The 27,588-nt window shown below is 39.3% G+C and overlaps 1 protein-coding gene and 1 long non-coding RNA gene across 3 annotated transcripts in view; one reads left to right on the forward strand and one right to left on the reverse strand.

The window, feature by feature from the left end:
* Window positions 1–12,914, forward strand: part of LOC134660882 (adenylate cyclase type 6-like) — a 284,528-nt gene extending 271,614 nt beyond the window's left edge. The window contains exons 19-31 of the mRNA XM_063516728.1: window positions 171–255; window positions 503–619; window positions 2,193–2,267; window positions 3,745–3,893; window positions 4,406–4,542; window positions 4,938–5,047; window positions 5,362–5,581; window positions 6,191–6,322; window positions 7,070–7,194; window positions 8,504–8,656; window positions 11,098–11,224; window positions 11,801–12,094; window positions 12,691–12,914. Of these exons, the coding sequence (XP_063372798.1) occupies window positions 171–255; window positions 503–619; window positions 2,193–2,267; window positions 3,745–3,893; window positions 4,406–4,542; window positions 4,938–5,047; window positions 5,362–5,581; window positions 6,191–6,322; window positions 7,070–7,194; window positions 8,504–8,656; window positions 11,098–11,224; window positions 11,801–11,967 (1,597 nt within the window). The 3' untranslated portion in view covers window positions 11,968–12,094; window positions 12,691–12,914. The remainder of the gene's footprint in view (window positions 1–170; window positions 256–502; window positions 620–2,192; window positions 2,268–3,744; window positions 3,894–4,405; window positions 4,543–4,937; window positions 5,048–5,361; window positions 5,582–6,190; window positions 6,323–7,069; window positions 7,195–8,503; window positions 8,657–11,097; window positions 11,225–11,800; window positions 12,095–12,690) is intronic.
* Window positions 1–26,414, reverse strand: part of LOC134660963 (uncharacterized) — a 230,232-nt gene extending 203,818 nt beyond the window's left edge. For both annotated transcript variants that reach the window (XR_010097912.1, XR_010097913.1), the window contains exon 1: window positions 26,284–26,414. This is a non-coding gene — a long non-coding RNA (uncharacterized LOC134660963). The remainder of the gene's footprint in view (window positions 1–26,283) is intronic.
* Window positions 26,415–27,588: the final 1,174 nt, after the last annotated feature.

Consider the following 27,588-nt stretch of genomic DNA (forward strand, 5'->3'; position numbering starts at 1 on the left):
TATGACAAGCGCGCTACGTTCGTCATCGAGGCGATATTGCGCAATTAGAAAGCCGATATGTGTAATGACCAAAGCACACGTGTTTCTTTAGACATTTTTGGAAGTTTTTGTGCGAAAGTGTCTCTTCTTTAGACTAATTAGCAATCGATATATAATTTTTGTGTTTTCAGTAATGCCGGAGGCATTGCAACGGTGTCTGTCTGTGGGGTGGTCGTGTTATTCATCGTCTACCTGGTCCTGGCTGCGGGCTTCGAGGTAACACCATAATTAATTGTTTAAATTTATCATTGTTGCGTACAATATTGGTGTTTATTACTTTACTATTAGAGACTAAATTCTTTGACTGTACAATGGATTCGGTTGATCAACTAAATATCACAAAGTAACGAAAACCACATGCAAGTAAACCATCTAGTGGGGCTTTAGAATATTTATTTGTATTTGCAATTTTATCGCAATATAATATAATAATAATAGCATTATTTCCTTATTTATCCACCAGCACACCAACGCTCACCTGCGCTCCTTTTCACTGAGGATTCACTCCAACCGGACCCTGGCACAGGGCATGTCCTTCGCACTGCTGGGTACCCTGCTGCTGCAGATCCAGGTGTTGATGGTACGTACACCTGGAAACTAACCCTTCTCACTGAAGGTCCACTCCAACCGGGCCCTGGCACAAGGCATGTCCTTCGCACTGCTGGGTACCCTGCTGCTGCAAATCCAGGTGTTGATGGTACGTACAGGACATCTAGAGGGTCCACCTCAAACTCTGACGCAAAGATAGCCGTTCCTGGTGTTAATGGTAAGAACTACCAGCACACCTGGAGGGTCCACTCTAGTCTGGCGCAGAAGTCCTTCGCACACTTCGCACTGCTGGGTACCTTGCTGCTGCAGATCCATGTGTTGATGGTAAGTACTCCAACTCATATAGACTGATGTTATATTCCTAAAACTTTCTCTAGTTATATGTACAGTCAGCTGCAGAGAATAGTACCCCCTCTGCATAAAGGTTTGTATGCCAAGGTATTAGTACCTTCGAATAGTATTGCTGACTGTGCAAACCAGTTACCTTACTGGCGCAGTCGGTAAACTCAGACAATTTGATATTAAACCGCCAAATTGACCGCCAAACGCCATTCTATTGGGTGTGTGTCCCTTTAATATTGAAATGTAGTAACCAATGTTGTAATGTTGCGAAATGGGGTTGGCAACTGTGAAAGGTTTGCGTGGCGCCATCATAGGTTGCCCCTTTTTCTATGAGATTTGGCTTAAAGGGCTGGCATCCAGGGCATTAAAAAAACAAAAACTTGACAAAGTTCTAGGGCAATTCTATTGACAGGGCAAGCTATGATGGCGCCATCTGCTAAACTTCGACCGGCGAAACCCATTGACACAATATGGGGCATTATCTATACTAGTGGCTCTGTGAGCTGTAGACCTCGCGAGCATAGCTTATTGGGACGGTGCACGATGACAGCGCCACACAGCGGTTTGATCAATCAACAATACAAAGATTTTAATTTATTTAAAAAAAATCGAAGTTTAAGTGAAAAAAAAATACAAAAAGTTATATCTTACTGGGGATCGAACCCAGACTTTCTGTGTGCAAACAAAAAAAGCGATTGTTTACAAAATGCGCCATGATAGTTCTTAGCTAAGCTGACGAAATTCAGCTACTCATTCTCGAGTACAAACTAAATATCTAAATACCGCCTAAAGTAGCAATACAATTTTTCTGCATTTTTTGCCATTTACTATGTAAATATGTCTCAAAAAGAAAATACTCTTATGATATCGATACGACTATTTGTTTAAGCGCGAGGTATCACAACTCCTCCATTTTTGAAAATTTCCAAAAACGGGATCGACAAAAAAAATATATTTACTCATAGAATCTGGTCACAAAATTTCACAAGAATCGGTTGAGAATTGTGACCTGTAGAGGAGAACATCCGGACATACAAAAGCAAAATGCCAGAGTCAAAACGTAGACCTTCGCTACGCTTCGGTCAAAAAAGGGACCTTATTGTCGATGGCGCTTACGCCTCTCAGCGTCGCGCGGCATTGTATTTATATCGGAGCATCGTTAACAAAGGCGTAAGCGCCATCGACAATAAGGTCCCTTTTCATAGATAACGTCACATATGCTTATCAATATGCGGACTCTTACCATGTTTCACTGTGAACAGGCGCTGAACAACGGTGGAGCATCACCGAAGGAGCTAGATGGCGTTGTCACCTTCTGCCCCTACTCCATGAATGAGGTAACTGTCAAACTGTCACCTTTTTCTACACTCCATTCCAGATAGGGTTAGACAGAAGGAAAAAGGGCTGTCTAGAGTGCAATTTTGGGATATCATTCAATAAGTAACATTTCTCAAATACGCTCAAAATTTATAGGTATACCTTTCGCGCCAAATGATACCTAGTACAATGACTGTTCATTCTTATACCTAATTAGATAGCAGTGCAAGTGTTATTTATACGTCATAATTTCATAGAAGTTTGACGTTCAAAATAACACTTGCACTGCGTGTGCTATCTAAATCGTTGCAGACTTTTCTTTAATTCTATAAATATTATGTTGTATCAATAAAATTATAATTATGATGACGTACTAGCGCTGCAAAATGACCCCACCATTTTATTGCCACGGTGAGTGGGGCGTAAATATTTACTTACTATTACTTGTTCTAAAGGGATCGATCTTTCCAAGAATCACAACAACAAAAAAGACATTCTTGAAGTTTGTGAAAGTTATAGCAAAGAAAAATGCTCGGAAGTTTAGCCGCGCTCGCTCAAAGGACTGGATTCCTTTCAGTTTTATTGTTTCACATACCTACTGGAAACTTGGGTTTTAGGGATCCTATGGTACCGTTAAAAGCCTACAAGTACAAAGTACGAGGCGTGTTTCTTTCCTAAGTTTTAGGGACTGAGTATAGACAATCTATAGGTATTTATCATAAGGGCGTACGCTATAAAAAAATATTATAGCTGGTGCGGGTGCTCGGAGCGGGCGCACGCACGCGCGTGCCATTGTAGTTATGTGCAAGTGTTATTTTAAACGTCAAACTTATATGAAACTATGAGCTCAATAGCGAGCGAGACGCCTGCGCGAATGACAGCTGATGTGATTCCAACATGATTCAAATATCGGTTAGATGTCAGGTGCACGTTCGAATTGCCCTGTATAGTGTTTAGTCAACGTAGCTCTCATGTGAGTTAATTTCCCGCCATCTGTTATTGAACGAAGCAAAATAGTGCGGTTGTACGTAATAAAGCTGCGGTAGTAGCCGCGCTATGCAGTAATTCAGTTCGCTTTGAAAGGCATTTGAAAGTGTTTTGCGGTTTGAAAATATGAACCGACAGAATCCACTTTATAAAGCGTTCACGCTTTATAATGGCACAATCACTTGGACTTATTGGGTCGTTTGCCGCATCAAACAGTGTCACACACACATACATTTTGTATCGTTTCGTCGCATGATGTTTTAAAAACTCATTTGGAGATTTATATATTTATAACACTCATAACAGTTGCCCAATGCGATAGTCTAGCAAATATGAATCTACAGACATATAGGTACCTACCTGGGAACCCTGTAAGAAAAATTGAGGTCCAATTCTTTATTTAAGTCCACAGGAAAGACACATAACCTTAACTCATACTGAGTCATACTCATACTAAACTAAAAAAGTGCTGAACCCTAAACAGCAGAATGTAAACTTTTTACCTTACAGCACTACCTCCAGCTGACGCTCCTGGCGATGTTCCTGTGCGCAGCGCACCAGGTCCTCATCACATCAGTGAAGACCCTCCTTCTACTCCTGGCTACTGGCGCGTACGTCACCTTCACGCTGTTGGACTTCTTCCACCCAGCTGAAGTCATGTAAGTACCTTCCAGGTGTTCCAGGTCTTCCTGTTTTTCCAGTTATTTATGATCGCATAGACACTTAGACACGCTTCTGGAGTTCTTCCACCTAGCTGAAGTAAGTACCCTCCAGGTGTTCCAGGTGAATACACTCTTACCTGGGCACAGGCGCCTATATCGCTGTCACGCTACTGGAGTTATTCGAACCAGCTGAATTCGTGTTAGTTACAGGTCTTCCAGTAGTTACAAATCTTACTGATATTAGCTCTTTATAATTGAGAAATTAAAGCGAGTAAAGGTTTTACATACAAAACTTTTACACGATCTAATTTCTTTGTATAACGGCTTTTTGCAACGAAAACTATTTAGTAGTAAACATACGAAGTTTCATGTAATTTAAAAGCACGTCGTGATTGTACGGGAGCAGTTTCTCACTCTTAATCATAGTTTTTGCAATCCCGTTCCCGATATTCCCCAAAAACTCCTAAAGATACGTACCTACCATAAAAAAATATGTTTATCTTCCATAGCTGGCAATGCGCCTCGCCGGACCAACAGTGGACGAGCGTGGTGGTCGCCATCGGCGCCGCCGTCGCCCTGATGCTGCACGCCCAGCAGACTGAGAGCACCTACCGGCTGGACTTCATCTGGAAACTGCAGGCCACTGGTACTATACACCCTCAATCCTCAATTACAACATAAATCTAAGCATCAGGGCTTATTTATCCCTAGGACAACGTTGACATTTGTATGACCTTTAAAACTTTGACCGTCGGCGCTTTCGGCCTTCAGGTTTGTTTTTTTTACTTATAATTTGGAGTTCTTATAGCGCTGGAACGTGTCAGGTCTTTACACACCATGTTAAACTGTCCCAAAGCTACTCGAACTTGAGACAGTCTCTCGATTCTCGATGTTCGAGTTCCCATGAGTTTTGGTTCTTTAGAGAAAGAGAAACTATCCTGATTGTGTTACAACGTTTTAGACAACCTTTGACTCCATGTTTAGGTGTCCGTCACTCTAAATTGACCTATATTCCCTTACTAACAAGGTTGAATATTGCAGATGAGAAGGAGGACATGGAGCACCTGGAGGCGTACAACCGCAAGCTGCTGGCGAACATTCTGCCGGAGCACGTCGCGCAACACTTCCTCTGCAGCGACAAGAACATCGATGTGAGTATCTCTCTCTCTCTCTCTCTCTCTATCTTAGCGCTGGCAGATGAGAAGGATATGGGACACCTGGAGACACCCGCAAATTGCTCGCGAACATTTCCTCTACAGCGACAAGAACATCGATGTGAGGAGACGTGAGTAGAACTTTCTCATACAGAATGATTGAGCAGGACCAATCCTACTTACTCAAAATGTTTAACTTAGGGTGGTATTCCATCTGTCCAATATGTTTGTCCCATCTCATAGCGTCTCACTCTCTCTCTCTCAAGCAAAATGTGAGACAAAACACATTGATCTTCCATCTTTGCCAACAGGAGCTATACCACGAGCAGTGCGAGTCCGTCTGCGTCATGTTCGCTTCCATCCCCAACTTCTCCGAGTTCTACGTCGAGCTGGAGGGGAACAACGAGGGTGTGGAGTGTCTCCGACTCCTCAACGAGATCATCGCCGACTTCGACGAGATCCTGGCTGAGGACCAGTTCAAGTACATCGAGAAGATTAAGAGCACCGGGGCTACGTATATGGCGGCGTCAGGTCTGTTTATATTCTTCTTCATATCTTTAGTTACCTATAGGCTGTCATCGAGAGCTAGGGAGCCTCTTAACCTTGAACGGACAACTGGCCTCGTTTATCTGTTCTCATCATTTGCCAATTTTGACGAGATTCTCGCCGAGGACGACTTCAAGTACCATCACGCTTCGCGATTGTTGCGCAGGGTCCCAGCTAAATTGGTTGTTCAATACTTACGCTGTAAAATTTCTAGTTTAGCAAGAACCCTAAAGGGCATATCAATCCTGTGTGGTGACTGTACATCGAGATTAAGAACACCGGTGCTAGGTATGGCGGCGTCAGGTAAATCCAGCTATTATAACCTTTATCAGGCTTCAGACAAAACAGAGGGGTATCACATGTCGGCCAGAAGGCGTACGGCGAACTCATCAGCCTACGTCACAATCTTGGACACGGGACGTAGCTGAGATGTCAAACGCGAATCAGATTTTCAGTGGTAGGACTGTTATTATTAAATAATAAAATTTCAAGAGGCGGACTTAATACCATAAGACTCCAATTATTCTCTACCAGTTAATAGAAAACCTATCACCACTATCAGGCGCCATATTTACAAACTTCCTTCACCACCAGGCCTAACAGCCTCCACCCGGGACCTCCGCGGCTACCGCCACGTCACAGCAATGGCGGACTACGCGCTGCGCCTGCGCGAGCAGCTCCAGTACGTCAACGAGCACAGCTTCAACAGCTTCCGTATCCGGATTGGTGAGAGATTTAAATTGTATATCGGAAATCAACTCTTCGCGCCTATTAAAGCCGCCATTTTCTACTGACAAGATCGCTGTGCCAGAGTATTAGTGTCCGACCGAAGATTCGGTTTCGGTTTTGGCCAGTTTCGGCCATAAAATCATGTTTTGGCTGTAGTTTCGGTTTCGGCCAAAAAACGGCCGAACCTATCGGCCGGGTCGAAACATACGAAATAGTACTTCGTACTATGAAACTAAACTATGTGACAAAGACCAAAAGTTGGGGAGCAAGTCGGACAACAATATTTATGTACACAGAAATTAATTGGTTTATTAGAAAACACAATACCCCTAATGACGGCGCCACTGGACGGTCGACGCAGTCTTAAATATGTGTATAAAAGCGGTTTAACATTATATATATTTATACAGTCAACAACCCTATTGGACTTATGTGCTTATTGTGTCTTTTTTCTTTTTCCTTGTTTGTTTTATTGTGTCACTGTATGTTATGCGACAATAAATGACTTTTTTATGTCATTTTTTTAACGATTTTAATAAATCTGCAAAGCTTCGGTTTCGGTCTCGGCCGAAACTAGAGCCAAAGCCGAACCTTCGGTTTCGGCAAAAAAACGTGTTTCGGTCGGACACTACAGAGAATATACTAAAATGTCAAGACCATTCAACCCTATGGTCTCACAGTACTTGTTTATTTGTTGAGTAACTATCGCGGTAACCGAAGACAATATTAAGATCTTCTGTTCAGGCATCAACATCGGACCCGTGGTGGCGGGGGTGATCGGAGCCCGGAAGCCACAGTATGACATCTGGGGGAATGCCGTCAACGTGGCGTCGCGTATGGACTCCACTGGGATCTTGGACCACATCCAGGTTCGCATTGGGACACAAAAACTAGGATGAATAATTCGTCTTTTGTACCTAATTATTCTAATTAATTACCTATGCTTAATAGTCACAGAAACATAGGCGCCGCCGCCATACAAAAGTTACGGTCTCATTATAGAACGGCATTCTGAAATAACAATATGAACATTTAAGTATGTACTAGTTGTCGTAGCTATAATTGTTATGTATTGTATAAAGAAACTAGAGCGAGTAAAACTTCTAGCTAGATACCTACTCGCTTTATTTTCTTTGATTGAATATTTTTAAAATAGAAACTAGTACTAAGTGATCACGCCTAAATTACATGCCAAGTTTCATGTAATTTAGGCATGTCATTTTAAAATGAGAGCGGAACTATGATTGTATGGAGGATTCGTGTGACTCTAAGTTCCAAACAGCAAGCAATAAACACTATTAGTTAGTACCCTATTTCATGGTTTTATCTAGTTTTACATTGCATCGCGACATTAAATAATTTTAGACTTAAAGCTCTGCGGTTGTGGTACCACAATAAACTAGGCTAAAACTTCACATTGTTCCTTGTTATTTAACTCAGTAAACGGAGCAGAAATCACTTAAAAACAGGCGTTTATACAACAAACTTGAACAAAGTTACTTTAGCCGGGGGATGTTTGTAACTGTAATTGTTCCCAACTTGATTTAGGTACGAGCATAGTTCTGTTCTTAAGCGATGAAACTCCGTATATGAATGTTAATGTGTGCTTTTTGCGAATTGTTTGGCCGGCTTTACAAAGCTTGCGATGGTATATTAGATTAATTATTTTACAGTGCAAAATGAGCGTTTTTGATATGACCACATTCTTAAAATAACTAGCTGGTATGGGCAAATCATACCTATAGGTTCATTCACGAAAGCTGACACAAACAATTACATGAGAATTTTAACAGTTCAATGCAATCCTTGCGTCAGCTCTTTTGAATTTACCTATATTTGAATGGACTCATGTCACTTTTCTTATCGCCTAAAGTAAACTACAGATGTAGTGCATAATTGTTTTCCATCGTATTTCCTCCGAAACGTTCTATTTGTCATGCTACTTCAGTCAACCTCAGTACTTTTTGTACCGAGACCCACTGAAATAGCAAGACACGTTCGTACGTTTCCGTGATTAAGTATACGATGGAAAATAATTATGCACTACATCGTAAGCCTTACCCCACGCGATCAAAGAAGCAAGAATTTGGTATTTCAAAAAGCTTCATCAGAACTTCGCACATCGCTTCGCTTCGGTCTTCAAGTCATGCCCTCCCTTCTGAAGCCAAGATCCCACAGGTGACGGAGGAGGTGCACGACATCCTGGCCTCGCGGGGGTACAGGCTGCGCTGCAGGGGCACGGTCGATGTCAAGGGCAAGGGCAACATGGTCACCTACTTCCTCGAGGGCGTCGGTGACACCATTCCGAACGGCATCTCGGATATTTACAACGTGAGTACCTATTGGTTCTTGTTGGATCAGAATTAACCTATGTTTAACAAAAAATGCTCGTGGAGTATTTCTTTACAATCTGTAAGTTCTGTAACCGACGCCACTCGCCTTTTTGTACAACGGTTGCATAAAATACAATTATCTAAAGTCTATTTTTTTATTCTGTAGACTAAAATGACATTTTATAGTATGAAATGACACATGATGTTCATACAATGAAATGTCATTTTAGTCTACGGAATAAAAAAATAGACTTTTAAGAGTGACCGAATTTTATGATATCCGGTAGATTGGAAGAATTCAAATTTGACGTCTAGTGTTGCTAAATACCGACTAGGCTAGGAGGCCGTTGAAAGGTCGTCAAGAGCAAAATGGGGCTAAAGTCTGTGCGGAAAAAGAAGAGTCGTGGAATGTATTGGGCCCCATACATTCCACGACTCTTCTCTTTCCGCACAAACTCTAAACCCAAGGAAAACCGCCTAGGTGGTTGGTCTGTGGGCTTATTTGTCTGTGATTTCTCCATGGATAAAAGTTTACTCTCTAGAACGTTAAATGAATGGCTTCACAACTTTCATATTTTCTAGTGGCGAAGTTCATCATATTTTCAGCTTAGTACTAGGTAATATACTGTAGAACTTTAGGGATTGCGATGACGACTTCTGCGCGATGTATGTACAGTTGAGTTGCAGTTGAGTTGCTCGCTGCACATACACATTGATACACATGACGTGGTGTCGTTTTTGAGCTAGATTAGAGTCTGTGCGGAAAGAGAAGTGTCGTGGAATGTATTGGGCCCCGTATATTCCACGACTCTTCTCTTTCCGAACAGACTCTATTCAAGTTGCAGACGGATTGCAGTCAGGCTGTATCGGCCCTAACGATATATTTTGTTGGCCTTTTTTTTCATATCACCTCTATAGTGTCATCTCATCTGTATTTTTATTTAATTTGGCAGAAGGGGTGACGTTCTGACATTGACATATTTCTATTTTGAATTGTTATGTCCAAGATAGAATACGGCATTTACATTTTCTATCAACATAAAATTAATTGTAAATAAATTCAACACTGTTGTGTTCGCCAAAAAAAATGGTTATGGTCTTTACAATTTGACATTAATAGGTATCTATGTTTTATCAAAATCTTTCCTTACGTTTGATCGCTAATAAAAAGGCGAAGAAATAGTAACTAATATGGATCAAAAGCGTCCAGCAAAGACTCATCTTAAGTCCAAGTATGTCAGAAGGGATTCCTCGCAGGCTAAAAATGCGGAGCCAGAAATAGAACAAACGAGCGAAGCGAATTCAAGCTGTAAAGGTGACTATGAGGCATGTAGCGTTGAGACGACGTTATTACAGGCAATACACAAAATTTCCGAGAAATTTGAGCTCGTAAACAAATTTCAATTGCCGAAACTTACCAGCACGTTACTTGAATTGAAAACTACGAACGAACGCATCGAGAAGCAGAATGAGGAGATACTTAAACAAATAGCGAAGTTACAGAGCGACGTTAAGGATACAAGCGCAGAAAAAGAAGTAATTAAAGATTGCCATGATATTTTGCAGAGAAATTTAAAGAATATACCGATAATGAAGACTAAAGTGAAATACGAGTTCGAAGCACCTAATTTACCGGAAAAAGTTAAACATTACAGGCGCAAGAGGAGACCCCTCGTGTTCACGAAATTTTTTGTGATTTTTAATAAAGAATCGAGACATTGTCGGAGACATCGGAAATACTGACCCAAATGTACCTATTAAATTGGTGGCCCATTATAACCGTTTTTCATTTAGTATATACACATAAGTACACTTGTTAGTCTCTTGAAGTTTTTAAACTAAGATATCTGTCGATTTTCCATGACCTGGAGTAGCTATTTACCTCCTAATAAGTTATGGTCATTTAAAAAATAAAATTAAAATAGAGGCGTGTTCAGATATTTGTGAGCGCCTTGACCGCTCCGATATATCTGATGGCATATCACCATACGTACTGTAAATAGTAACCCCCCCTATTCATAAACGTCTGCTAAGTTAATCAGTTGATGATCGTCGTTTGTCCCTCTCTATGGCATAACGACAGATAGGGACAAACGATGATCATCAACTGATTAAGTTAGCAGCCGTTTATGAATAACTATTATACTTTTGTAATAAGTTGTAAAATTAAAACATAATAGGTAGGTATCCTTGATCTTGATGTCTACTGTAATATTTATTTACGATACAAGTGCGGAAAAGAGGAAATTCGAAACGAGTAGCGATAAATTCAAGCACGACCGATGGGAGTGTTTTAAATCGACAAGAGTTTCGAATTACCTATTCGCACGTGTTTTAATTTATCGCCACTCGTTTCGAATTTAATCTTTTTCGCACTTGTATCGTAAATAACTATGTCACAAAATACATTTACGATAATTTACTTTATTTACTCCACAGAATCCAACCCCGTCGACATCTCACGAGTGCTCGGATGCGCGACCACCACCAGCTGACCACCGACCCCTGGAGACCCTCTCAGAGGACCACGGCGAGGAGATCTCACCGCGCGCCTCCATTCCAACTGGTACATATAAATGGGGCGTTATCTGTGAAAAGGGACCTTGTTGTCGATGGCGCTTACGCCGCACAGCGTCGCGCGGCATTGTATTTATATCGAAGCATCGTTAATAATGGCGTAAGCGCCATCGACAATAAGGTCCCTTTTCATGGATAACGTCACAAATAACTAGCGAACCGCCCCGGCTTCTCACTGGTTAACAGATTATACATAAACCTGCCTCTTGAATCACTCTATCTATTTAATAAAAACCGTTGCGTAGTTTTAAAGATCTAAGGATACATAGGGACAGACAGCGGGAAGCGACTTGGTTTTATACTATGTAGTGATATATAAATAAATTAGGGGACATCTTACACAGATCAACCTACTATTTAAAATTAAGTACCTTCAACATTTTGAGGACGGCATTGTCCCGGTGGTCTCGGAGAAGAAGATTGAAAAGAATTTGAAATTGAAGACTCATAATGTTTTTTTTTATATAATACATATAATTAACTGGTCGGCGATTGGCTCTAGTAATAAAAATAATTTGTAAAAATTGTGAAAGTTGAACTCAGTAACCTATAATGTTTCTTGCAGACAGCCAGAACGACTCTGCAACCACGCAGAGCCTACGTCTAGCTGTGTCGCGTGAGTCGCTCGCCGGCGCGGTGCGCGCGCGCGTTCTCAAGAGACTGGAGCGGCCCGCGTCATTGGCTGAATGCCCCACGCTGCCCGTCCTGCTCTCCGTGCTGCAGGCCAGGTGAGACAGATATAGTCGCGTGAGTCGCTCGCCGGCGCGGTGCGCGCGCGCGTTCTCAAGAGACTGGAGCGGCCCGCGTCATTGGCTGAATGCCCCACGCTGCCCGTCCTGCTCTCCGTGCTGCAGGCCAGGTGAGACAGGAAATTGGATAACACTCGGATCATTGCATATATGCACACCGCCACCCTTGTCTACTCAGTGTACACTCGGAGTATTTATATTCTCAGTGAACTTTGGACGGGTGGAGCTTTCAGATTTTTAGCTAGATACTGTTGTTTGATTAAGGTAGGTACCTGGTACCTGGTACTGAGGGCCTACCGCCAAAACAGAAATTCACAAATTGCGGGGATCTTTCTCTTTTACTCCAATGAAGGCGTAATTAGAGTGACAACGAAAGATGCCCGCAATTTGGAAACTTCGATTTTCGCGGTTATAGCCCTGTACACAGACTTTACTGAGACAAAGTGTGGCACTATAAAGTATAAAGTCACATTTTTCAAAAGAAGGTCTATCCACAATATTTCGCTTGCTTTAGTCTTTATCTGACTCTATCATCGTCAGCCTCAGATCCTTAAGCCCCTTGAACAGTCTCAAGCATTCATGGAGCTCTATTAGATAGTTTACCGCGCTCAATCGTGGAACTGGACATCAAACTTTTCATAGAAGCAATTTTCAAGCGATTATAGAGCGTAATAGTATATTCATTTAAACGTTATATTTCCCTCAGGGCGCACTCCACTGACTTCCGCTACCCAACATCGCTCAGCAGCGGCGACATCGAAGCCTTGATCCAGCCGCGGCGCTCCGCCAGCCTCGCCGACTTCGTCCGCCGCAAGCGGGTCAATATCATCGAGAACCCCATGGTGGTCAGCCCGCTGCCCAACGACACGCCCAGCCCGGACAGCCCGGCGGCGGCGGATAACGTCATCCTCACCGTCGCACAGACGCATTAAAGACACTTGGCTAGAGTTTTCCCCATGGTGGTCAGCCCGCTGCCCAACGACACGCCCAGCCCGGACAGCCCGGCGGCGGCGGATAACGTCATCCTCACCGTCGCACAGACGCATTAAAGACACTTGGCTAGAGTTTTCCCCATGGTGGTCAGCCCGCTGCCCAACGACACGCCCAGCCCGGACAGCCCGGCGGCGGCGGATAACGTCATCCTCACCGTCGCACAGACGCATTAAAGACACTTGACCAGAGTTTTCCCCATGGTAGTCAGCCCGCTGCCCAACGACACTCCCAGCCCGGACAGCCCAGCGACGGCAGATAACGTCATCCTCACCGTCGCACAGACGCATTAAAGACACTTGGCCAGAGTTTTCCCCATGGTGGTCAGCCCGCTGCCCAACGACACGCCCAGCCCGGACAGCCCGGCGACGGCGGATAACGTCATCCTCACCGTCGCACAGACGCATTAAAGACACTTGGCCAGAGTTTTCCCCATGGTGGTCAGCCCGCTGCCCAACGACACTCCCAGCCCGGACAGCCCAGCGACGGCAGATAACGTCATCCTCACCGTCGCACAGACGCATTAAAGACACTTGGCCAGAGTTTTCCCCATGGTGGTCAGCCCGCTGCCCAACGACACGCCCAGCCCGGACAGCCCGGCGGCGGCGGATAACGTCATCCTCACCGTCGCACAGACGCATTAAAGACACTTGGCTAGAGTTTTCCCCATGGTGGTCAGCCCGCTGCCCAACAACACTAGCCCGGACAGCCCGGCGACGGCGGATAACGTCATCCTCACCGTCGCACAGACGCATTAAAGACACTTGGCCAGAGTTTTCGTCAACCCGAAAACCCCTGGTTGTCAGCCCGCTGCCCAGCGACGCGACGGCTGATAATGACCTCACAGATACATTACGGTCCGACAAGAAATCGTAGAAATCCAAAGTGGCAACATTGTAGTGTCGTCCCTTTCAAATCAATCTAAGAAAACGGGACGAGAATACGATGTTCCCACTTTTTAATTTCTACAATTTCATGTCGGACTATAAGCCCCATTACAGACGGATAAAAAACTTGCATGCAAGAAAATCTTCTATACATCACGGTATTTGGTCGACCGACTGAATTCGTTAGCAATGTATTGAACATTGCATGGAAGTGCTTGAACAGTCTAAATAGGGCTTTAGATTTGACTTGTGGACAAGCCAGCATTAGTTCTTAAAGGATTGGCAAGAATTTTCTTCACTTCCAAAATCGAGCAACAGTTTACTGTAAAACCGCGGCCGTAGAGGTGACAATTTATCGACAAACACCATGCAAACACCATTAGAAAAGTAAAAATGTAGGTACATATTGGGATGTGAAACGACAGGTGATCATGTCCGTATAGATGAACCAGGATCTATTGAGGGTGCGCCATGTTGCGGAATTTCACTGGAACTAATTTTTTCATACTAAACTGAATTGTCACCCTATACATGAGAATAACAGCGCCCTCTTGACAATTATCATATATTACTGGTCAGGCTATACATTATTTAAATTACCATTGGCGTTTTCTATAACCGAATTTTCTTTCTAACTAAACAGTCTGTCAGTACTTACCATCTTCTATACCTAAAATAACTGACTATTCGTAAATCTAATTGCATTCAGACAAGGTTTCTCGGCGGTCAGTAAAGTGTGCTTTTCATACCATTGCCCACACTAAATTGGCAGTTCTTGAATCTTGTAGCAAAAGTGCTAATTCCACTAATTAATAGAGTCTGTGCGGATAGTCAAGTGTCGTGGAATATAGGGGAAACCATACATTCTATGACTCTTCTGTTTCCGACAGACTATACTCAGTCTGTTAGTAGGTATTTGAGTCTTATCTTCCGCATATTTTTAATTGTCATATTTTTGTAGATGTGGCGTTATACGGAGAATTCGATGGTGTTTTAAGGCGGCTGAGATGTACAGATTTTTTTACGAAATATCCGAAAATGCCATCAAATTCTTCAGCCAATTTCTAAAGGGTTTGCTAAATATAACAAAAGTTTATTTGTTTGCTTTGATATTTACGAACGAGGGCACATTTATAAACCTGGTTGCAGTGGGATAGTCTGCAAAAGGTGTTGTAAATGAAATCTCGAAGCAAAGATAGCCATTTTGATTTTACATAACTGCAATTCTTGGTAAATGTTTTAGAAGAATTAGTTTTGTGTATTTTAAATGGGATCTTTGTCCGTAATGTCAGTAGGTTTCTTTCTTAAATACTCTCTACTCGTAAATTAACCTTCCAAAGTACTAATGCTGGCAATAATAACTGTTCCATACTGACTTGACACACTTGATGAAATGAGGCAATCATGTCTCATGCCGAGGTTCAAGCGTGTTACAAATATGACGAAACATATTTTGTACCGCCATACAAATTCCATACAAATTATATTTCCTCAAATATACCGCTTACCTCTCATCAATACACAGACTTTACATATTTACAATGATAGTGACTAAATGACCGTAACATGATGGTTGATATGTTACGAGAGTCTTCGCTCAAAGAGCTACCTTCTTGGAAAGGAGAGCGGCCTAGCCAAGGTGACAATCGCTTGCGCTTCGCCATCGAATCGCTTTGTGTCTCTCTATCGCTCTTCCATATTAGTGTGACAGTGACAGTTGCGTTTCGTTCGCTACGCAGCGTTAGCGATTGGTATGTTGGCTACGGGGCCGTACTCAAGCGCATAGACAAACAATTAAATACTATGTTAAATACTAATTCTGATATTATGTTTGAGATTGCCATCCTGAAAGTCGAGTATCGTGTAGGGTATTTATTGCCCCGGCCTCTGTTACACCACCATGACAATTGTCACTTGACAATGACAATTCGCTGTACGTTGCTAGTTCAACAAGAAAAAACCTCGTGACACTATTGACTCCACGTACAGTTTTTACTTGTCGTGCTGGAAATGAACAGAAAATTGTCTGTGTCAGATGTTAATTGTCAGAATGGTGAAATAGAAGTCTGGTTTTTATACATATAGGGGTTTGTGATTTTCAATTCCCGCGCAAATCATCAATAGGGAATATTACGCGAAAGTTTGCGTAGGGAGCGCCACTCCCACGATAAGTCACAATCTAGGGTCTACCACAAACGAGAGAGTCGAAATTTTGTAATCTAACCTCTCTATCACTCTTGCATATTCGAGCGATAAAGAGGCAGATAGCTGAGTTTCGATTTCGCGCTTCCCGGTAGTCCCTTTGTAAACAAACCGCCTTGATGTATCAATGTCATATTTGATTGTCTGTGAAAACTTATTAAAAAACAGTTTAAGGTACAGTATGTATAAGTTACTCTATGGTATACTTAAGTCACTAGTGCTGCACTCTGGCGCGCTGCAAAACATCGCAGTAATACTCCCTATTGCGGGTTTTAGCGATTTGATTTCATGAAAAGATCAAAGTTTTTACGGGTTTCGTCGTTAGTTTCTTATGGCCAGTGGTGATGGTGAACGAGTACGGATGGCAGTTTGTTAGCAAATTGTGGATAGGTTGTGAACTTACGCAGATGTACATGTTTATTTTGTTACCAAAGGAATTGCAAACATCTCAAAGTGACAGAACTTGTGGCAATGACAATGAAAATTAATTAAGAGTCACACAAATAAAAAACCTCCTGTTACAATCGAAATTACCCTCTCATTTTAAAACGGCATGCTTAATAAAGTATATGAAACTTGGCATCAATATTTACGTGAACAGTAATTAAAATGAGAGCGTAACTTCCATTGTATGGCGGCGGATCAGAGGGCCTACCGCGAACCACGTTCGACGTGTTACCTCCCTGTCACACTTACGTTCGTATTTACAAGTGCGACAAAGAGGCAACACGTCGAACGTGGTTCGCGGTAGGCCCTCAGTTCGTGTGACTCAATAGTTACAAAATTGGTCTGAAGAAATTATGTTTAACCATCTCGTTACAAAAAAGTACAAAGCGTGACCTCAAAACAAGTCATTGGTAACGTAATAGACTTGGACATAGGTAAAAACTTGTCAATTCGACGTGAGCTCTAGTGAGTAAAGTTAATTGTAATTTTGATTGTAAATATGAGGCAACGTATGTAAGAAACTGTGGGACACAATCACATGATACATGTAAGTTAACATAATGGAACCTGAGGGGGCTGAGTTTCTTTAGCGTAATCATATCATTGCCTTAAAATTTTGTTACACAAATACTCAAATTCACAAAAAATATCAAATTTAACAGAGGCAGAGTAATGTTTATCTCCAATGCCTTTTTTCTAAATTATATCTTACAACAGAAGGATAATTATGATGTCACGATCCTTAGCTTTGAGCGAACGACTGAAGAAGAATAAAGTTAATAATTCAGTAGATTTTTTTCAGTTTTACTATCTTTATTCCAGAATTAGGCTAAATTAAAACAAATAAATAAAAAACAAACATAATATAAGTGCGCACAGTATATAATATATACTCAATATATATATATATATATATATATATATATATATATATATATATATATATGTATATATATATATACGTACATATATATACATATATATATAGACTTTTAAACTCATAGTGATCATAATAGAGATCTGAATACAGTTTTTCTGTCGTAACTTTAATGTTGACTTCAGGCAATGATATGATGGAATAAAGAAACTAAATTAGATAGAATCGCGATGTATGACGCATTTTTATTGATGTAGTAGAGGTAATTTACAATATAATCACTTTAACTGTAAAAGTGTCTGTTTATACCAAGGTTTGGAGTTTGAGCGCGGATTTAAGTTAGTTCCAATGGTTCATAATCGTATTTACTTATTTTTTTATAAAACTATTTGTTTTACATACACAAATATTATACAATACAAAATGTTTACTTTTGAAGTCATAGTCATAGTAGTACCTTTTTTTTAACTATATAAGTACTTAGTAGTGAACTTGTATATGTAAATTAGGTATATTAATTCGTGCTCAAACCCTGAATGTTCATAAGCATTCAATTAAATGTATCGAGCTTAATTATGTAAGTCAACCCTTTATATAATGTAAATTTTGGCTACAATCCACACCGTTGATGAGTTATCTATATTAAATATAAGTTTGGGACGGTTCGCGATAATCTCAACTTTAGATACGTAAGAACTGAAATACTTAGATAATTTTTCCTTAGTTTAAGTTGTTTGTTTACTGATATTATTAATTACTTTCAAAGTACACTGTCCGTATGTTAATTTGTTGGTAAGTCTCTCATAATTATATGGGCAACAACAGCATGTATTGTAGGGTAAGCGTTCTCAGTTAATTAACTCAAATTAGGGCTCTGTTATACCAACATGACAACTGACATCTGACACTGTCGATTTGTAAACATTTCTTGGTCGATAAGCTGGCAACGATAGTTCATTGATGACAATGATGACCCAAAACTTACGTGACTTCTCAGTGTCAGATAACAATTGTCAACTTGGTGTAATAGGAGACTGCTCGAAAGTTGCATAGTAGGTACATATTTGATAATGATAACAGTGAATGTACATACGTACAGAGTATAAATAGTTAGTTGCTTGTGTGTATAATTTTTGAAGCTCTGCCGTAATATTCTAAAGCGCTTTACACTCTTATTAAACTTGCTTGTGCTTGACTTTGAACTTCAGCGGAAATAGGAAATATGGCGCTTAAATAAAAACATTTAAAACAGCACGGGCTATCATAATGTTAAATTTGTACCTTAAACCCAATTTAATGAACGCTACAACTAAAACTTAAAAAGGTCACAGGATGTGATGATGGAATATTTTGTTTGACCAACGATCACTTTAATTTGAGAGAACCTACATATTTAGAGTAAAGTATTAATCTAATAATATTAATTAATGCTACGTTACGTTTTTATATTATTAAGCATTTTTACTAATATAAAACACGCAACAAATTATAGCTTTGCAAGTGCGAGTCGGAGTTAAAGCGGCAGAAGTTAGAACTAGAATGTTGAGATTTTTTTACACGAAATGGAACGTTATTACCCATAAATAAGACTCCATCCATGCTAACGCTGACTCCACTTAATAATTGTCCTACGGGTATTATTTTAAACCAAAATGTAGCCAAATAGAATAGCGATTAAGCCAAGATATTCAATTGTATACGATTTATTATTTATGATAACCAAGTACGAGTAAACTATGTGTTCGCACGAAAAAGTTTTACATTAAGCACACTACTAATAAAATTGTTGGTGGTTAAATAATAAGCATTTTCTAAGATTTCTCTACTTACATGTTGCAATGCAACTAAGCTTCATTATTAACTTAAGTTGGTAACACACTGATCAATTTGGCAGCTACTACATTCGAATTAAATTTAAAAAATAGGTGTAATAGGAATAGGTATACGAAAATATCTTGTCCTAAGCTAGGAGCACAAAATTATCGTTAAGTGTTGCCAACAGACAGGGTTTTATTTTATACGTATATTTATCGAGCATTAATGAGGATGTGGGTTTATGGCGTCCAAAAGGTTACAAAAATTGTTTGGCAGTTTTCAAAGCACAGGACCACCACAGTTGAAATAAAATAAAATTACACACAAATAATTTATAGCATACAATAAAAAATCTAATACGACCAAATCTATGGGGTCCAACAGTTTAATACAGAAATATAGCAGATTCAGCTTAAACTTCTTACTATTATTTTATTTTACAAAATCAGAATGAGAGATTTCATATTAGTATAATTGATAGCGTTGCAATTTTAAAATGCACTCGATTTAAAATAACGCAATATCCTCAGTTCTATCTACTGATTAAACATGTAAATAGCGATTTCTATTCTAAATTATTTAGGAATTAACAAATTTAGTATAATGATGTTGTAAAGTAGTTGATTAATGGTACTTACCGATTTAAACGGACGCTTCTTAACAGGACTAGGTGAGACGAATGACATATCGCTAATGTTTGATAATACCTGTATTGTACATCCATTTCACCACGTTCAAAATTGTCACCTGATAATGTCAATCATAGTAGTTATATTACTAAACATTGACGATGGATACCTTCGTTGCATCTACCTAGAAATGAACAAGCAGGCAGGAGGCAGTTTAAAAGAGTCCTTGGAAAGGTAGTTTCACTTCACAGAAAAACGTTGTCATCATATCTTGGGTGACCCTCATTCGTCGAACCAGTCCTCTTATCATTTAACTGTGATGTTCTAGTAAAACGAAATTATCTAAGTTATTTAAGGTTTAAGATTGTAAATTATGCGATTGCTAGTAATACTATCGCCGCATAACTAAAGGGTAGCCTAGGACAAGATTTCTGACATTAACGAATTGGAAACTTAGTATAATAATTGTCTATAGTTTTACGTGGTCCCAACTGGTCCCTAGTTAACGTTAATGTATGCGCTTGATTTTAACATAATAAATATTAATTTGTCTATAGTGTAGACATGAGTCTATGTGAGAAGTAATTTTGGAAACTTCAACCTCCTACGCAGTTCGAATAACAGTATGTATGTAGTGAAACTCAAGTCTTAAATAAATTCAGGATCTTTGGCTAGAAGCACGTCTCGGTTATACTTATACGGTATTCAAGTTTGCAGAGCAAATGGCTATTTGTCTAAATATTAAATTACGACAACAAGCTGATTTAACAAAGAAAAAAGATTTAAATTGAGAAGTTATACAAAATAAATCCATATTCAATAAGAAATAAATACAAGTTTATTTTCTACATGAACTCGTGTGTCGCACGCTTCTATTTATACAGATTTTTAAAATGTATTTTTCGACCTATATTTATAATTATAGAAAAATAACTTGTGCCAATCCGTCATTAATTAACCAACAGTATTATTATGCATTAATACAAATTCTGTTTTTATTGTTCATGCGATATAAAGTAGCGTTTTGAATTGTTCTATAAATACTTATTTCCAAATTTTTGCGCCATGATTATCTAAATAATGTGTAACTAAAGTCTATTTTTTTATTCGGTAGACTGAAATGACATTTCATAGTATGGAATGACATTTTATGTTCATACTATGAACTGTCATTTCAGTCTACCGAATAAAAAAATAAACTTTAGAGAGACCAAGGCAAGTCTTCAGTCAAAATCGTTGATAGCCAGTGTTATTTATACGTCATTAATGTATAGAAGCTTGACGTTTAATTAAAATAACACTTGCACTGCGTGTGCTATCAAAATCGTCGCAGACTTTTCTTGGTCTAACTTTAGTCACAGTCACATGTTTTCTCGTAATTTAGTATAATTTCGTATAACAACAGTTAAATTTAATAAGGTTTTTGACCGCCGTGTACAAAAAATTCAAAACGCTATTTATACTACAAATCGCAGCTCTAAATCGTTTATAACTGTTAACGCGTTTAACGTGAAAAATAAAACACTTTTATCAAAAACGAACCAAGTTTCAACTAAATATATATAGACCAAGTGATTTTAATGTTCGCTATCTCGCTATTTTTTATTCAACATAATAAGTCCGTTTTAATCGATATACATATTATAATCGTAACTGTTTGTAGATGATATCAGTATTTAAATAAACTTATAGACATAAATGTGTTTCTCGAATATTTAATCTAATACTGTGTAAATTCCAGTTTTCTTTCAATAGCCTCACTTGGCCAACGAAGAATTTATTGACATGAGAATTTACTTGAAACTAAATACGATTATAATATCTTAGCGAATGCTTGTCATTATTAAAATTACCTAAAATGGGTCAGGCACAATACCAGCAGTGTGTTGACATTATTTGTTTGAAAATTGCATATGATAATCATATGCAATTTTCAAACAAATAATGTCACAAACGAATAATAGGTAGTTTATACACACAGCTGTTTTGGATTCCTTAGTAAAATATTTACATCTTTTTTTTTAATTTGTGAACCTATAATTTTTCAACTTGGCCGTAGTGTGGCGTGAATACAGAATGCTATACATTATTTTACAAGTGATATTTTAAGATATTTTGGTATTTATTCAATATGGCCTAAATAAATTTATTCAAAATATTTTTATTGTAAAATTGGTGTCAAGTAAGTAAAAAGACTACCTGGATAAGTGATGACTGAATATTACAGTCATTAAAATAAAGTAATTAGGTAATTTAGGTTTTCGACACTAACAGGTTGACAATTTATTTTGTAACATTATTGTCGTAACAAAGCAAATTGGTAAATCATTATTACCTAAGTTTTTTTAACATTACGAACGGTACTATTTTGAGAGCGGCGGGAAAACTAAAGGCCTAGCCACACCGGATGCGTGTGCGTGACGTGCACGTACACGTACGCGTCCCGCTGCGTTGTAGAATACGAAAACACATAAGAGAGGACACACCGCTTGCGTGACGTGTGCGTGACGTGCGCGTACGCGTGACTTGCACGCAACGCAGCTCCGACGAGACAAACCGGCTGCGTACTGCGTGCACGCGTCCACGCAGCGGAGCGGCAACGTCGCTTCGTTGCGTGCAGTGATGACGTTGTGTTTAACTGCGATCCCTATGAGAGGGCGAACCGAGCAGCCCTAGTAGCACGGTCGCATTTTTATCGTTTATCACCATGCCTGTCACGTTCTAACAAGTATGTAAGTGCGAAAGTGACGGGCATAGTGATAGTCGATAAAAATGGAACCGTGCTGAGCCCGCAGGTTCGGAATGGCACAGCTCGGTGCTGCATAGGTTCTGTGCGTGTACACGCGCAGCTCGCTTGTATTTATTTACAACTCGGTCGGTGCGCGTGCTGGTTTTTAATATGGATTCAGTGATAAAAGAAAAACTAATTAAAATCTTTCGTCAATACGAATGTATATTTACAACATAGCACAAAGATTACAAAAAAATACGTCTTATATAAATAATTTGGCCTGTGGGAACAAATCGATGTTAGGTATTAACCAGGCATGTTATGTGTGTAATAATTGCAATGGCGGCATTAGGTGAGCTGCTTCCATTTGCAACGGGAGTCACATGATGTAGGTACTATCGCAGGAGTATTTTATTTTACTGCACGCATGACTGAGCTGCAGCGTGCACCTGCGTGGCGTGTGCAGCGCACGCCACGCAGTGTGCTGCACACGCAGCCGGTGTGGCTCGGCCTTAAAACACACCCTTGAATTTTCGACGTGTAAGTACAATAACTACCTTTTCCTGAACGTGATTTTAAAAGTAATGAGCGAATCAAGTAAATTAATTGTGTCACGATCGCGACCGATGCGAGGCCTTGTTATACATTTGTTATACCAACTTGACAATTGTTATTTGACATTGACAATTCATCGTACTTTAGTTACTTGTCGACTGTAACTGTCAAGTAGGCACCTATGGCATAACTGTCAGTTCCAAATGAGTCAAATGACTATTGTCATGTTCATGTAAAAGGGCCAATAAGCAGGTTTCTAGAAAATTTATATTCTCCAGATATTTAATTCCGTCTTAATTTTTGATCATAAAATACATAATTATTTTTATGTCACATTGGATTTTTTTTTAGTTTACGTATAATAATTGTAATAATAATAAAGTTTTCCCAAAGCCTCTCGACATCAAAATCCATAAATTCCATAAATACAAATAAATAATTTAAAATACACATAACGGATTTAATTCGCATTCCTATTTTCTATCAATGGAATCAAATTTCATTGAGCTTGTATTATTAAATTATATTATTAAACATTAATGTTAAATACGATTTAATAGTAAGTTAATACTTTGCGCCTGAGCCGACAATCACCACCTTAGGTATGGTAGTTGATACGGACCTAATGTCATGAATATAAGGGCTGTTTTGACTTGGCAGGATTGTTGTTAAGGCCCAGTCGGCTAGGATTGCTATCATGTACCACGCCTTCGTCTAAGTATATAAACTTCTGTCTGATAATAAATGGTGTTACGTGTAATGAATTTATTTTACCTTTGTCCACCTAGTTAAATACTATTAGTTATACCTATAGTCTGAGGGCCTACCGCGAACCACGTTTAACATGTTGCCTCCCTGTTACACTTACGTACGAATTTACAAGTGCGACAGAGAGGCAACACGTCGAACGTGGTTCGCGGTAAGCCCTCTGTGCGGAAAGAGAATGTATGGGGCCCAATACATTCCAAAACTCTTCTCTTTCCGAACAGACTCCGATATAATTATATAACAAAATCGACAAAAATAGTGTTTTATGCAACCGTTGTTTATGAGATGTCAAAAAAGGCGAGTGGCGTGAGTAACAATTTGAGGCGAAGCCGAAAATTGTTAATAAAGACGCCCCGAGTATTTTTGACTCAGTTAAACAACGTTGCATTGCATACAATACTTTTTCTACGACCAAGCACTTACTTTGAAACAAAATTGTAAATATAACAAATATTTTTCATTCAAGAAGTAGCAAAGAATGGAGGGTACGGGCGGGAAAAGAATGAATGAAATAAAAAAAACATGTCTTTGAAATAAAATTGTAAATTTAACAAATTATACATTAAACCTTCCTCTTGAATCACTATCTATTAAAAAAACGCATCAAAATCCGTTGCGAAGTTTTAAAGATCTATAGTTCGTTTTTTTTAGGATTAGAAATAAGGTAAACAATCTTGATGTGTCTTTTAATTGAAAAACACATTTTAAAAATAAGTTACGGTAAATATGTAACAATTATGAATCTAATACGATCTTTTATAGTCTTCTGCTATCATAAGTAATAGTTATTGATTTAAAAAAAGTGTTTTTCAATTAAAAGACATGTCAAAATCGCTTACCTTCTTTCAAGTTCTTTCTAATGCTAAAAATAACGAACTATAAGCATTACATAGGGACAGACAGAGAGCGGGAGCGGGAAGCCATTTTTTTTTATACTGTGTATTATATATATACACATATATATGTATTTATATATATATTGAGGATCTCGGAAACGGCTCTAACGATTTCGATTAAATTTGCTATATGGGGGTTTTCGGGGGCGAAAAATCGATCTAGCCAGGTCTTATCTCTGGGAAAACGCGAAATTTTGATTTTTTTATATGTTTTCCGAGCAAAGCTCGGTCTCCCAGACTATGACTAAGTTACTAAAAATAAAATTTAATATAATTGCCCCATATACAGGAAATACAACGTCCAAATATATAGAAACCCTTTATGGCTGTTTCCAAAAAATGTTAATAGTTCAGACCAGCATCTATATTATACCAATTATACAGGCGCACCTTTTATATCTGTTCTCAGCTATTCCATATATGCTGCATATATGGATGTAAAATTAATGAAAGAAACACGTGATTCGGGTCATTCGGCCTTTGACCGCGAGGTTTAGGTACATTCGTTTTAGTTAGCTCCATATTTAATAGACTAAATGACTAAAGCATGCAGGTATGATATGGTGCTTCTAAGGCTTACATAGAAAAAATTTCGTTATGAGCTCTGTAATCTTTCTATCGCTAACAAGATTTCGATGTTAGCGTTAGGCCCTCAATTGAGTCAGTTGCCCCGTCCCGGTGGACATAGCGCCGCCGCCATTCATGCGAATATATGACTGCGGAATAGGTTTTTAGGGTTCCGTAGCCAAATGGCAAAAAACGGAACCCTTATAGATTCGTCATGTCTGTCTGTCTGTCCGTCTGTCTGTCCGTCTGTCTGTCCGTCCGTATGTCACAGCCACTTTTCTCCGAAACTATAAGAACTATACTGTTGAAACTTGGTAAGTAGATGTATTCTGTGAACCGCATTAAGATTTTCACACAAAAATAGAAAAAAAACAATAAATTTTTGGGGTTCCCCATACTTCGAACTGAAACTCAAAAATCACAGGTTTGTCAAATGACTGTCTCATTTCAAACATAGACAGAGATAATCATACTATCTTTGTCTTACACTGGTACTAGTACCCAAAAGAAAAGGATGAGTAGGTATAGTTTTCCTGGTTCTTACTGACTGACAAATTGGTTTGACCAACTATATTTATTTATTTATTTACGTACGTGTACAGCTTGGCAAAAAAGAGTAGAATTAAAAAGTGACAACACGTCTGTAGTGTCGTCCCGTTTTCTTATATAAATTGGTTTGAAAGGGACGACAGTACAATGTTGCCACTTTTTAGGGTTCCGTAGCCAAATGGCAAAAAACGGAACCCTTATGGATTCGTCATGTCTGTCTGTCTGTCTGTCCGTCCGTCCGTATGTTACAGCAACTTTTTTCCGAAACTATAAGAACTATACTGTTGAAACTTGGTAAGTAGATGTATTCTGTGAACCGCATTAAGATTTTTTACACAAAAAAAAAACAATAAATTTTGGGGGTTCGCCATATTTAGAACTGAAACTCAAAAAAAAATTTTTTTCATCAAACCGATACGTGTGGGGTATCCATGGATAGATCTTCAAAAATGATAGTGGTTTCTAATATCATTTTTTTCTAAACTGAATAGTTTGCGCGAGAGACACTTCCAAAGTGGTAAAATGTGTGTCCCTCCCCATGTAACTTCTAAAATAAGAGAATGATAAAGCTAAAAAAATATATGATGTACATTACACATTACATGTACATTAGACATAGTACAAAAGACTGTTTGTTTCTTGAATAAATAAATAAATAAATAAATAAATAAATAAATTACCATGCAAACTTCCACCGAAAATTGGTTTGAACGAGATCTAGTAAGTAGTTTTTTTTAATACGTCATAAATCCCCTAAATACGGAACCCTTCATGGGCGAGTCCGACTCGCACTTGGCCGCTTTTTTAATTTCTACTCTTTTTTGCCAAGCTGTAGCCTTCGCCCTATTTGCTTCTGATATCTATGCAACCCTCTTTGACTAGGTACCACTAAGGTACTGGCCAGTAAACAAGAACAATATTTCAAAATTCGTCTGGATCTATTCTGAATTTCCATTGTCACATTTTGCTCTTTTCACCCTCAATTTCACCATCAAGAGATGTGTAGATCTCTAATTAAAATTATTCGTTTCTAAATGGATATAAATTATGAGTAACGAAATGGATATATTACCGGAACAGACAGAGAAAGCCACATCATGCATTGAGTTAAGTGACATAAATCTCAAACTCGAGTTGGAAGACTTGGAACAGCTTATAACTCCAATCGGCCAGGCGGTAGTGCAATGTTTGCGAGACTGCGGAAACAGCAAAAGGCTTGGCAACATAGTAGAGCGCTTGAGGAGGTATCCATACGATGATAGATATCAAAAGCTGAACGCTAGAGAAGATTCGTTAAAATTGTTTGAAAAGAAACCACCTCCGAGATCGGCGTTCGGCGAACCAGCAGATAGATGCCGGCGGCGGCGGCGCCGACGCCGCTGCCGCTGTCGCCGTCGCCGCCGCCGCTGCCGCCGACGCCGCCGCCGACGCTGTTGATCAGTCACGTGAAAATTGTGCCCCGTGATATTTTGGACTCATTAAATTGTTAGTGTCGGCGATTGTGTTGCTATTATATATATCTATTAGTAGATGGGTATTACCAGATAGTGTGCGCGTTATTGTTTTTGTTCATGTTTTATAATTTTGATAATTATATTTACATTAATTTATATAAATGGACTATATTCTTATTTTTTGCTGCCTCACGACGGCGTATCAACGCCCACACTGTTATCTGTGCATCAGTAAAC

Source organism: Cydia amplana, chromosome Z (genome assembly GCF_948474715.1).
Source record: "Cydia amplana chromosome Z, ilCydAmpl1.1, whole genome shotgun sequence".
Classification (NCBI taxonomy): Eukaryota; Metazoa; Arthropoda; class Insecta; order Lepidoptera; family Tortricidae; genus Cydia; species Cydia amplana.